Source organism: Drosophila miranda, chromosome XR (assembly GCF_003369915.1).
Source record: "Drosophila miranda strain MSH22 chromosome XR, D.miranda_PacBio2.1, whole genome shotgun sequence".
Lineage (NCBI taxonomy): Eukaryota > Metazoa > Arthropoda > Insecta > Diptera > Drosophilidae > Drosophila > Drosophila miranda.
The window spans coordinates 22291209-22303469 of record NC_046674.1 but is presented as its reverse complement, the minus strand read 5'-3'; the positions used below and the strand labels follow the sequence as shown (position 1 = coordinate 22303469).

Genomic DNA, 12261 nt, shown 5'->3' with positions numbered 1-12261 from the left:
AAGATTCCTGGGAGCTCCACAATTTGCATAAAGTTGAACCGTTTAGTGGCCGTGCAGTGGAGGAGCATTGGAACTTTACCGAGTTTTCCAGTCACTTAAAGCGATAAAGTGGCCAGAAGTTTTTGCCTACTCCACTGGGACGACGAGGGCTACGTTCACGTTCACGTACAATGTATAATGTACGTATCATAAAAAACGACTGAAACTTTCAATTATTTCGATGAAACCAAATATATTTGAGTTCTCCAACTTTGCTGCCTTCTAAAACTTTTTTCGAGTTCAAAAACCACTTGATATATTTTAGTGTTGGATTATCCATACATTTCCTTCCGTTTGTCTTCCATGGCACATCCGAGTAATACAGACTTAATTCAAAAAAAAAAAAAAATTATTATTATTATTTTTAACATTATCCTAAAAGTTAGCCTTTGGGCTGGGAGCTGAAACGAGAAGAGAACAGAATAGTAGATGTTAGTAATTAGGCAAACATTTTAGGGAGGGAGGAAAGGACCTTAGCTTATCGATCAATTCAAGAGAGTTATTCAATTTTATAGCCGTTTGCCCCCACCCGTTGGAAAGAGCCCCCAATTAACAATTCCCATCACAGGCAATAAATCAATTTTAACGACCATTTCGCCTAATTAAAAAGCCTCACAAAATATTAGTCGTAAAAAAGTTTATGACACTCGTTTCGGGGTCCTTTTTGCCCCTTTTGCCGCACCCAAGTGCCACAAAATGTAGCAGGCAATTAGGCGCCACACAAAAACACCAAGAACCAGAACCAGAACTAGAACCAGAGGCCGGGAGGCCAGGAGGCCAGGAGGCCGGGAGGCCGGGAGGCCGGAGTAAATGACACAGAATGAAAGACAAATATTATTACGGGGACAGATGAGAGTCCGAAGTCGGAAAAAAAAAATATACTCATGTGCAAGTGGGAAAATTGTACTGCATTGACAGTTTTCGAACACTTGGCCAAATAACTGGATGGGTGACACCTGCCACGACCCAGGGCATCTCTGGCACCCCTGCCAATCTCCCTATACTGCTGCGTATGGTAAGAAGCGAACGGGTTAGACGGGATGGACAGGACAGGACAGGACAGGACAGGACAGTACAGGCACGGATGGAGAGAGAGGAGACCTTCTAACCGCTTGCTTGACACGTTGTTAACTTTGAGGCTACAACAATGGAGAAGAGGAAAAAATTCTTGGGCCACACAGACACAGACAGAGACACAGAGGCAGAGGCAGAGGCAGAAGCACGAGCAGGATTCAGAGGCGAGAAATAGCAGAATCTACTGCTCCTTGACATGTGTGTGGCCTCGACAAAAAGAGAACCGCAGGACGAGAGCAGAATGAGAGTACGGAACCGGAGCAGGATGAGCAGGCAGCAGGCAGCCAGAGGACGCTGTGGATTTTACGCACTGCTAAATAAGCAATTTGCAAAATGTCCAAACCAATAACATAACAAATGACACAGTGGCTGCCCCAACTTTGCGGTCTGTTCTGCCACTGGCTGCACAAGGAGACACTCGAAGGAGGCACAGAGTTCCTCCCAGTTCGGTTTGGTTCGGCTCGGAAGATGGGAAACTGCAGCTAATGAAAATTAAGGCTAAGGCTGTGGCTGTGGCTATGGCTCGATGATGCGATGGCTCGATGGTGCGAGGGTGCGATGGTGCGATGGAAAGTGTGAAAGTTTTTCCTGCTAAAGAAACATTTCCGCTTCGAACTGTTAAAGGGGTTTTCGAGTGACGATCAAAGTGGATTATTCAAATGAAGCTTCCCAGCCGGAGAGCAGGGTTATTTCCCAAAGAAAACTAGGGGTACTCCAAGGTGCACTAAGGGACAACTTAACTGCGATTACCACTCATCATCATAGCTCTACCTTGATTTGAGAAAACGGATCTCTTGAAGCTCTAAAGTTAGCTGTTGTTCAACCTCTTAACTGCCAGATGAAGCACCCAGTGGAGGGCCCTTCACCTTTGTGCTCCAGGGCAACCGTCTTGTCTTCTCGAAACAATGCCTCCCACACCCACACCCACACCCAACACCAAGTCCAACACCACCCCCATCCCCACCACGCCCGGATGCGCTCCGGTCGATGCGATGCGATGCGATGCTGGCATTGTGGAAATCTCATTAATTGGCCCCGGCACCGCAAAGCGAAAGGACAATAACATGTCGGCAGGATAATGGACAAACTTTGGCCTAAAAGCGCACTTTAAATATTAAAGGCCACCAGCATCTGTGGGTGGGCCCTTCACTTGGCTGCTCATTCTCCGGCCCTGGGACAACATCAACACAACCGCAAAACATCAAACTGCCGGACTGTCCGAACTGGACGGAGATGGAGCGGGCAGTGGGCAGCGGGCAGCGGGCAGCGGGCAGCGGGCAGCGGGCAGCAGACAGCAGGAGGGATTCCTCCGAGGCTGGACCCAGACTACAGGTCTGTGGCGGAGGCTAAACGCAAAAGCGTATAATTTACAGCACACCTTATCGGGGGATAGGAGGAAAAGGAGGAAATGAGTGGGTCGAGTGGGGGGGGGGCCTGGCTGTGGGGGGTGCCGGTGCTTGTGACAGCCACTGACGCAGGGGGCGTGGCCAACACCTACTGCAAGACTGCTGAGAACGATGATAACCATGGCGCTGATGATGATGATGATGGCATTGACAACAGGGACATCGTCGTCTGTTTATGAATATACCGCTGACGAGCAGAGGATGGGGCCCCTACGCATAATTGGCGTAGGACATCTTGAAAGCCCCCATGTGGGGTTATGTGTGAGAGAATGGACAGGGATAGGGATGGGAACAGGGACAGGGGGACCAGACGTGCCCGGAAATCAACTTAACACAACCGCAAAAGCGCAATCTCCTTTTTGGGGCGGCCCCAACAGCAACCCCAAGCCCCAGCTTTCTTATGCCATGGTTTTGCTTTTGTGTGTTGGCATTTCTGGATAATTGGTGTGTCCATGTTTGGGGTCCTAGTGCCTAGGACCAGTCGTAGTGCTGGTCCAATTCCTATTGCTAGTCGGGGGTCTCTTCAACTCCCAGGGTCCCGGGGTCCCCGACTGCACATTAAGTTGCCGCTTTGCCTCTCACAAATTGACTTAATGACGCTTTGGTGCAACTGCAATCCTGCCTCTGTCTCCTGCCTCTGCCGCTGCCTCTGCCTCCTGCGCATTTCCGCTGTTGTGGTGCCATTTTGTTCGCCCTTTGGTTTTACGCATTCGGATTTCGAGCAGGAGACGGAGATCGAGCAGAAGATAGTGGAGCGGGAGATGGAGATGGAGCAGCAGCTGGATACTATATGCAACTGGAGCCGGTTGTCTGCCTCCATCGCCATCTACAGCTCCAGCTCCAGCTCCAGCGTTCCCTGTGGTTGGCTGCTGGTGGCTGTTCGGAGGTCAAGTCGGTGGTCCCTGTGGTCTCGTAATCATGTGGTAATGTGTCTCGCTGACCTTTTTCCATGCAACATTTCCATGCGCTTCTCGCTCGGTTTGTGTTTGCGCCATTTCCCAGTTTGGCGCCTTGAAGTACGCCATGGAAAACAATAAATTACTCATGCACACTAGGAGACGTGTCAATATGCAAACTGAATGCGGTTGGTTGACACCCATGGGGTGTCGAAAGAGCTCTGTCCTGGTGCTGGTCCTGGTCCTGGCCCTGGTGTCGTTGTGTCGTGGTGTCCTGTGCCACACAGAGTGACTCATGGCTGAACGACGTGTCCAGCCCTACGACAGCCCAGGGTCTTAACTCCAAGGCTCTATTAATATCTCAATGGACTCTCTGGCCCGTAATCCTATCCCTAATCCCCCACCCGCTTACCCAAATCAATTGTCAAATCCGAAACACATTATCGAAATTAAATGGGACCCAGTCAAAGACCCGGATTTCGCTCTCCAAGTTTTTGATTTACCTACTGAACAACTGAACAAAAACCAACAATACTCGTAACTCAAGTTAAACAAAAGCGGAGGGGGGAGGCAAACAATTGGGAAATTGTAAAATATTAAAAACATCCAACAGCCAAAGAACATGACGTTGAGGCGCCTGTTGTGTTGTAATACCCTTTCAGATGATACTATGATTATTATCAGATATTTGCAATGCCATATAGACCCAGATTCTTGATTGGAAGACTAGTCGTTTGGGTAGTTCTTATAGGGAGATATTTAATCAAAACAAATCAATTTATTCTATTTATTATCTGCAAGGGTATCCAAAGTGTGTGCCCCGCAGCAAAGCCCTATCTTTTCCTATTTTCCCCATTTTTGTTAGCTATTAATCAAAGCAAATAGCTACGGAGAAAATAAATATTTAATTACCACTCAGCCACAGCAGCAGCAGCAGCAGAAGCAGCCACAAGAAGGGCTCTCCTGAAATTTGCATTGCCTATCGCAGGGCGGATACCCCGAGCTGTAAGCTGGGGCTGGGATATTGCTAGGCTGGAGCTCGCTTTGTTTTCTTTGCATTTCATTAGGGAAATGCATAAACAGCGAGCTCCTCTCCCACATCCACATCCACATCCACAACCACTCCCAATCCCAATCCCCCTCCCACTCGAGTGCCTTTGCCATTCTCTTCTGGCTTTCTCAAGAACTGTTGCATACCTGTAGGCGCAGTCAGGCACCGTATGCTGTCATCATGTTTCCTGGTGATTTGTGGCAACATTCTGAGGAATTTTGCAGCATTCCGGCAGGCCTCCGAGAAGCAGCGTCTGCAACCTGCACTAAGGGCCAACATTTTGATTGAGTCGGGAGACAAATCGTTGTGGCAGCTAATGTAATTAGTCTGTTTTTGTCTCTGTGTCTTCACCGAACATCCTCTCTCTCTCTCGCTTCTTCATTCTATCTCTCTCTGTCACAGCTGGTCGCACTTTTAGTGGTAATTAATTGTGGAACCCTGAATAAACAATCTGCCAAGTCGAAGAGACAGTTGGCTGGAGGCAGCAGGCTTTCCCGTTTCGTTGAAATGGAAAACGCATTCAGCAATTGATATTTTGATTTTTTTTTTCCAAAAACCTCTCTTCCTCTCTCTCTTGCCCTTCCTCTTTTTCTCTGTAATTTATTTATAAATGCTGTGTGCTCTGCCATCGTTGCCGCAAAAAGCCACAGAACAGCACAAATATTATTTGCCTTGCTTTTCGGCATTTACGGCAATCAATTTTTGTGGCCAGCCAAAATATATACGATTCGAGTGGGAGTCGAGTCGATTTGTGTGGAGAGGAGTGCAGTGGAGTGGAGTGGCCTCAAGTGGAGGAGTGGAGCATCCATGTCCTTGATGACTCGCAAGGCTCAAAATATTACCAAAACCATTTTGTGCTGCTGCTGATGCTGCCAGTCCATCAACATCAACATCAACGTGCCTGGCAAAATGTGCGGTGAAAATGTTTAGAAAACAATAAGAATGGTTTCTCTAATTGGCACAAACCCAAAACATTTGGCCAAAACGGAATATATTTTCAACATAATCTTGGGTAATTCAGATGACACTCCGCCCCCCCCCATCCGTCGCCTCTTCTGAATTCTGCTGCATTTGCAACTTAATTACCAGCCTCCGGCATTTTCATTAGCTTACGAGACAATTTATTTGCAGAACGAAACTTTGCAGCGAAAGAAAGTGCGCCGCCCTTGATTGTCAAAGTGACGTCGAAAAGGCAAAGTTCAAAGTTCGGGCACTAATGATGATAATTTTTCGCAAGCAAAACTTAAACAACTGTCGCGCAGCGGAGCAGAGCAGAGCGGAGCGGCACAACTTTGCAACAGCAGCTTTGCTGCAGCACAGCATCCATGAGGCAAGAGGCAAGAGGCAAGAGTCAAGGCGAGGCAATCAAAATTATTAATTTAGGAAAACGAAACGCGCTCGAGCAGGCCAAATCCGAAAGGTAAATCTGGCGATAAATTCTGTGCAATTATTTTTGTTTCATTTCATCCTTTGAGCAATCTGCAATCTGCGGCGGCAGATGGCGACCGACGTGTTTTTTTTGCACGCCGGCACGCCTGATTGATATGCAGGATAGTCAGAGGGCATTGCAGGTCCGTATCGGGTTGCGGGCACGGACAATAAGTATCTAAAGAAGCATCCACCCGCCCATCCATCTGTCCACCCATCCATCCGTCCATACCTGGGGGCCTCATCAGCATGGTTTGGTTTCCATGATTGCAGTCAGTGCACGTCGGTCTGGAGACGCGGCGCGTCATCAGTTCCTTTGACATGTCCTCCGGCCATTAATACGAAGGAGATACGACTACGAGGTATCCAAGACGAGATCGTGTGTGTCTGCGCGCTTCCGTTTTGCCTTCCGCTTTTCAATCCCCAACCTCCTAGCAACCACCAGCCACCAGCCCCCAGCTACCTCTGAAATTAACCTGCCCCCAAGTGGCTGCCTCCCACACGGCTCCCACACGACGGGGTTGGCAAATTTCCAATCGCAGACGGAAGCATTTCCCCAGTCATCAGGCAACAGCGGAAGCCCGGACGAGGCGAGGCGCCTCCTCCACTGGAGCTCATTAAAAATGCAGCAGTGCCATGAGACAGAAGCAAGGCTCAGCCGAGACTCCGGACTCCGCCTCATCAATGTCTCTGCTTATTGCATAAAATGCCATATTAATGGCTGTCAATATTGATACTACTCATAGTTATAGTCATCGACATATGCCCAGGCCTAGGCATCGTCATCCACAGCCACTTCCACTGCCACTGCCACAGACATAGCCATAGCCACAGCCACATCCATATCGCCATCCTCTGGACAAGTTCTTTGTGTGCGCCAGGCTTGGGTTAACATTATAATACAGAAGGCAGAAGGAGTACCCAGGGCCCTCCAGGGTATATCGGGGCTGCACGAGGAAGTTGCAAGACCATAAATTATGCACATATATCCCTCACATACGTATCCGTTGCAGCGGCGGACAATGTGGCAGGAGCTTTGGGAGGAGTCAAAAGGGAGCTATTGGGTATCCCGCATTCGATCACCATTAAACACATCCTGGCTGCCACATATTCTGTAGCCAGATGTTAGATTTGCTTCGATACATGCTCCGATGATGGTTCTCTCTGTTCTGTGGCTTTGGCATATCCTTTTCCACATAACCCCCATCCTGATGCTGCCTGACTGCTGCCTGGCTGCTGCCTGTTGCTGGTTTTTGTGGCCCTTTCAATTTGGGCGTGGCCCCACTACACACCATTCAAAGTTATAATTATGTTGATTGGCATATGCATTTCATTAGATGATGGACCTGAATGGAATGCACTCAATCACAAACCGAATTCCCAGAGACAAAAGCCAGATGATAAATTCATACGGAAGTCTTGTGGAGTTTGTTTCGGTTTCCATAATTTGTCAATTGCAATCTGCTTCTCCAGTTTAATGAATTAGTTTTGGCGCTTAATTTGCAACGCAGCCAGCCCTTTAAGCTGTACTCGTACAGCCCAAAATCAAGCCCAAACCCAATCCCAAGCCCCACTTCAATGTTTGCCGATTGCCAGTCTCTCCCAATATTAGTACAACATAATCACTCTACACACTCTACGACGAGGCATAGAGACTACAATATACATATGTTTCGAATACATACGAGTATGTGTCCGTTTCGACCCCAAACGACAAACTAGTCCCCGACTATTCCCCCATCACCGGCCATGGCAGCACCACCAACACCACCAATACCACCAGGCAGGGGCAAAAGTGTAAAAGTCAATAGGAAAACAAAGGAAAATTCCCAAAATAAAATCAACAGAAGCTTTTCCAAATATTTTGGCAAAAGTGGAAAAGCGAGAGAAAGATGGCGGCGTATTAATCAAATAAATGCATTTTGATTATACAAACAGCGCGAAAGTTTGGGGCCTGCTGATGTGCCTGCCACACACACACACACACACACACACACACACACACTGTGTGCTGCCCCTCCCCCTCACCATCGCCCACACCCACTCCCTCTCTGTAGCTGTCTCTGGGAAAAAACTGATTTCGAAAGTTACGATCCTAAGCCCCGTGCAGTAGCTGGCAAAATCCATTAAACTTTTACGACTATTGTAAACATTAACTTGCATATGCATTTTATGTGCAGAAAGGGGCCGCGCGCTCCGGCGGGGGCATGCAATACTTTTTAGCGCCGCCATTTAAAACTTGCCCCATTGACGGGGAGAGTCAGAGTCCTACGAGAGCCGGAGAGGCGGAGACCCGGAACGAGTGCATAGGGAGTGCGTATATCAGCATCCTCAGACATTGTAACCAACTGAGATTTGATTTTTTGAGCGGAAATGCGAATGGGAACGGGAACGGGAACGAGAACGGGCGGAAGTGTGGAAAGTGTTTGGGAAATCTGGCAGGCTGGCAGCAGGCACTCAGACAGCCAAAGGGCGGTCTCCGTTCAAGAGTGGGCCTCTGTGTGGCATCCTAGACAAGGAAATGTTAAGTTTATTTACTGTGAATTCCGAATAGTAATGGCGATGGGGGTACTACGATGGGATGCATGGACAATAATGCCACTGGGATGTCATATTTCTGCAATTTATCGATCCTTTAAAATACACACTTCAATGGGATGGTATTATCCTCGATGATGCAGCCAGCCCCGCTGTTTGGCCCCGTTTAATGCTCATTTCGGATCAAAAGTATCTTTTGTTGCCCATCGTGTCATCAGCTGCATCCATAAAATGATAATTTATGGCAAATTTATAATGTTGTAAGTGCCAACAAACTTGCTGTAACTATCCATAAAAGGTCGGACACGCCACCCACTGTGCTGGAGGCTCCCTCGATTCCACTTTCCAACTCAAATCCGAGGCTGCGTCTGTGCTCGTAAAGCAACTTGGCCCAAACCATAGATAAGAGTGGGGTGTCGGGTGCTCTGCTGGTGCTGGTTCTGGTGCTCGGGCTGGTGCTCGGGCTGGTGCGGGCATCAACATCGGATGGGTGCATGGATGTATAGGAAGGGCAGCCGCAATGGCATCTAAAGGGCACACACCAAAGGCGTCGCTGCATAAATATTACAAAATCGTAAATACACACGCTCCATGCCGACGACGCTTTGGAGAGTGCCAGAGTGCGAAGCCATTCGCACAGTTGCAGCTACTACTAGTTACAGATACGGATATAGATACAAATACAGATACAGATAGATACAGATACAGATACACACACAGTTTGAACTTGGTTGGGCACTGCTGTGGTGTCATCGAGGCAATCTGCCTATGAAGGCTACACACATGTCTCCATCTGTGACACCCTTCTCCCGAACCCAAGCCCAAGAGTCAATTTGTACATTTACCCTTAGTATAATGATCATTGGTTAATCAACATTCCGATGTTAGTAAAGGACCAAGAGATGCACATTTTGGTGGCGGAACTCCACTAGATTCCGAGTGTAACTGTTCCTTTTGTTGCTGATTTGATCCAAAGCAAAGTAATTTCCCCTGCATTTTACCAGCGAATCAGCTGTTTCGTTGCAACGACATATATATGTATATATATATTGAATATCTATACCAAGGGCTATCCAGGGTGCTAAACGTTCGCATATCCGGCACGCAGCTCTTTCATTTTTGCCCTTTCGCCACAGCCCGTCAGATGGCCAAAGTGGCCAAGTCCGAGGTCTGAGGTCCGATTCCGAGTCCGAGTCAAAAAGCAAAGCTTAGAGCTGCATGGCTCGTTTTTTGTTCTAATTTTGAGTTTCGGCTGCGCTTCGCCCATTGTGGGCTGTGCCGTCAGTTAGCTCTTCTATGGGGCCTATTCGGTTTTGGAATATAGGGCTTTGGGAGTGGGACTTGGCTCCTGTCATGTTGCAGAGTCCTAGGCATTTTATTTATGCGTGAAATGCTCTCAAATCTCCAAACTTGCATCGTTCCGTCCGGTCGTGTGTGGCTGCGTGTGTGGCTGTGTGTGTGTGTGTGTCTGGGGTCCACTTCAACGTCCGGAAATTAAAACTTTTTTATGGCTCTGGCATTTTGTGTGTAAATAAAACTCGAAATTTAAATATGTGTATGTGTGTTGCTAAATAAATTGGTCAGGGCAATAAATTTCTAGAGCACACCCAGGGCCAAACTAGTTCAAGAATTTCTGGCCAGAGCATAAAAGCTATGAGCATTACAACATTTTTGTAAACGATTTGCACATTCGCATTTCCTCAAAAAATCAGGAAGATCATCACACATTCCGTAGATTTACAGGAGAGCTCTCTGTCCTGTACTGTCCTCTCCTGCTGTATGGTTTTTGCTCCTTAGACTAGAAGTTATTATCGAATGCAACACCGTGCTGGGCTGAGTGAAAAGCTATCCACCGATCCTTATAAATAACACTCGTAATAAATTATGCTCCACTCACCACTCCTTTGTCGATTCAATCATATTTGAGCATGCGGCATGCGGTGTATTGCGGCGCTCATTTCTCTGCGATGAGCAGCAGTATCTTGTTCATCAACTCATTGGCCACAGTCTCATTCAGGGTGTTCAGTCGGGCTGCCAGAAAGTCTCCGAATTTCATGTAGAGCAGTTCCTGGCTGGGCAGATGCCGGGACTGGGAGCGCCCGCCTCCTCCCGCACCCACTCGCGTGTAGCTGCTGCCTGCGGGCGAAAAGCGGCCGTCGGGCCCCATCATATCCACATCTACCACTGGGGAGTAGCGGCCTGTCTCGTCGTCATCCTCGTCGAAGTCATCCAGATCCTCGTCCAGGTCCCCAGCATCGGCATCGATGAGCTCGTTGTTCGCGTTGATGATGAGACGTGGTGGGGACGTGGCGTAGATCGAGGCGCTCTTGGGTGCTGGCACCTGCAGGCGCGCCTTCAGCTGCTGCTTGGTCTGCGGACGAATGGTGGCCAGCTTTGTTCCGCTTGCCAGCCCGTCCGCATTCTCTGGAGAGCCTGGCTCGTCCTTGATGTAGATGGAGGGCGAGGAGCTGCAGGAACGTGAGCTGGACAGCACCTGGGCGGGAGATGCAGGCGCGGCGGGCACTGCGGATGCTGTCGCGGACGGCGGATGCTTGGGAATGGCACTCAACGAGGTAAGCGTCACATCCGGCTGCAGCTGGAGGGCCTGCAAATGTTGGGCCTGTGGCAGCAGTGCGGCAGGCAGTTGGCTGAGGCTGGGCAGGATGGTTGCAGGACTCGACACTGACGTGAGGGCCATAGCCTGCGGCTGATTGTTGGGATTGTTGGGATCGCTTGGGGCAAAATATTGGTACTCATCCAATGCCACGCTGTTGTTGTTGTTGCTGTTCGAGTTGTTGTTGTTGTTGTTGTTATTGGTAGAAGTTGACCTGGTGGCAGGATCAGTGGGGCCCTGCTTAACGCGCTCCCGTGATCTGCAAGAGAAAGAGAAAGTGTAAGTCGCAGCTCCTAAAGCCTCCTCAATAAAATAAAAAGCTTACTTCCGCTCTCGTATCACCTCCTTGAGAAAGGCCATGGCATCGTAGTACTCCCACTTGGACTTGAACCGCGTGGTGCCCAGCATCTTCTCGTGGTTCAGCTCCCGGCGGAAGATCTCCCGCAGGGATGTGAAGGTCCGCTGCACCCGCTCGCCGGTCACGTTGAACATGCGCCCCAGCTCGTTCCACTTGATGGCCTTCTTCTTGTCGGAGCGCTTGTAGTGTGGCAGGCGGCAGTCCCACAGGATGGGATTCAGGCGCACTAGCTCGATGAGTCGGCGCTTTTCAATGTTGTGGCGCGAAAAGGCCATTTCGGGCTGGCTCTCTCTTACGACTTTGGCGCGCTCCCTTAATCCCTCTCTCGGTGCGCTCTCTTAGGCGCTATTAACGTTAACTTCTGACGTGCTACCACTACCAAAATGGTGTTTGCGCATGTCCGACTTTTGGTACACTTGTCGGTGAGAGTTGTTCGAGTGTCCGCGCGCGCGTGTGTGTGTGTGTGTGTGTGTGTGTGTGTGTGTGTGTATGTGTTTGTTGGCCCACTGCGGTGGGATGCTGCTGCACGGATGCTGCTGAAAGTAGGAGGGAAAGAAGTGAAGTGAGAAAATCGTTAATATTAGTTTATGCCCTGATGGTCCATGGCCGTTGCATACTTTACGGCGCTCTTCTTGAGTCCCGAAAGGGTAAGGGTCGTCGCCGAGGTCCTTGAGGCTGGTTAGGGAGTTCAATGAACCTAAACCTGAACCTGGAGAGAGTTCGAGTCCTGGGCGCGAAGGTGGGTTTATATTTGTTTTAGAAATAAATTCAATTGACTTTGGGGGGAGCAGTAGATGATTGAGATAATAAACAGTAGAAAACAATGTAAATATTAAATTGATTACGAGCAAAATCAA

At 48.9% G+C, this 12261-nt stretch overlaps 1 protein-coding gene across 1 annotated transcript; it reads right to left on the bottom strand.

The window, feature by feature from the left end:
• Positions 1 to 215: 215 nt before the first annotated feature.
• LOC108153498 lies at positions 216 to 11940 on the bottom strand. Its single transcript, XM_017283549.2, has 3 exons — positions 11372 to 11940; positions 10330 to 11305; positions 216 to 440 (listed from the first exon to the last, which is right to left on the bottom strand). The coding sequence occupies exons 1-2, from the start codon at positions 11677 to 11679 to the stop codon at positions 10387 to 10389; spliced, it is 1227 nt and encodes a 408-aa protein (XP_017139038.1). The 5' UTR covers positions 11680 to 11940; the 3' UTR covers positions 216 to 440; positions 10330 to 10386.
• Between the last annotated feature and the right edge of the window lie 321 nt (positions 11941 to 12261).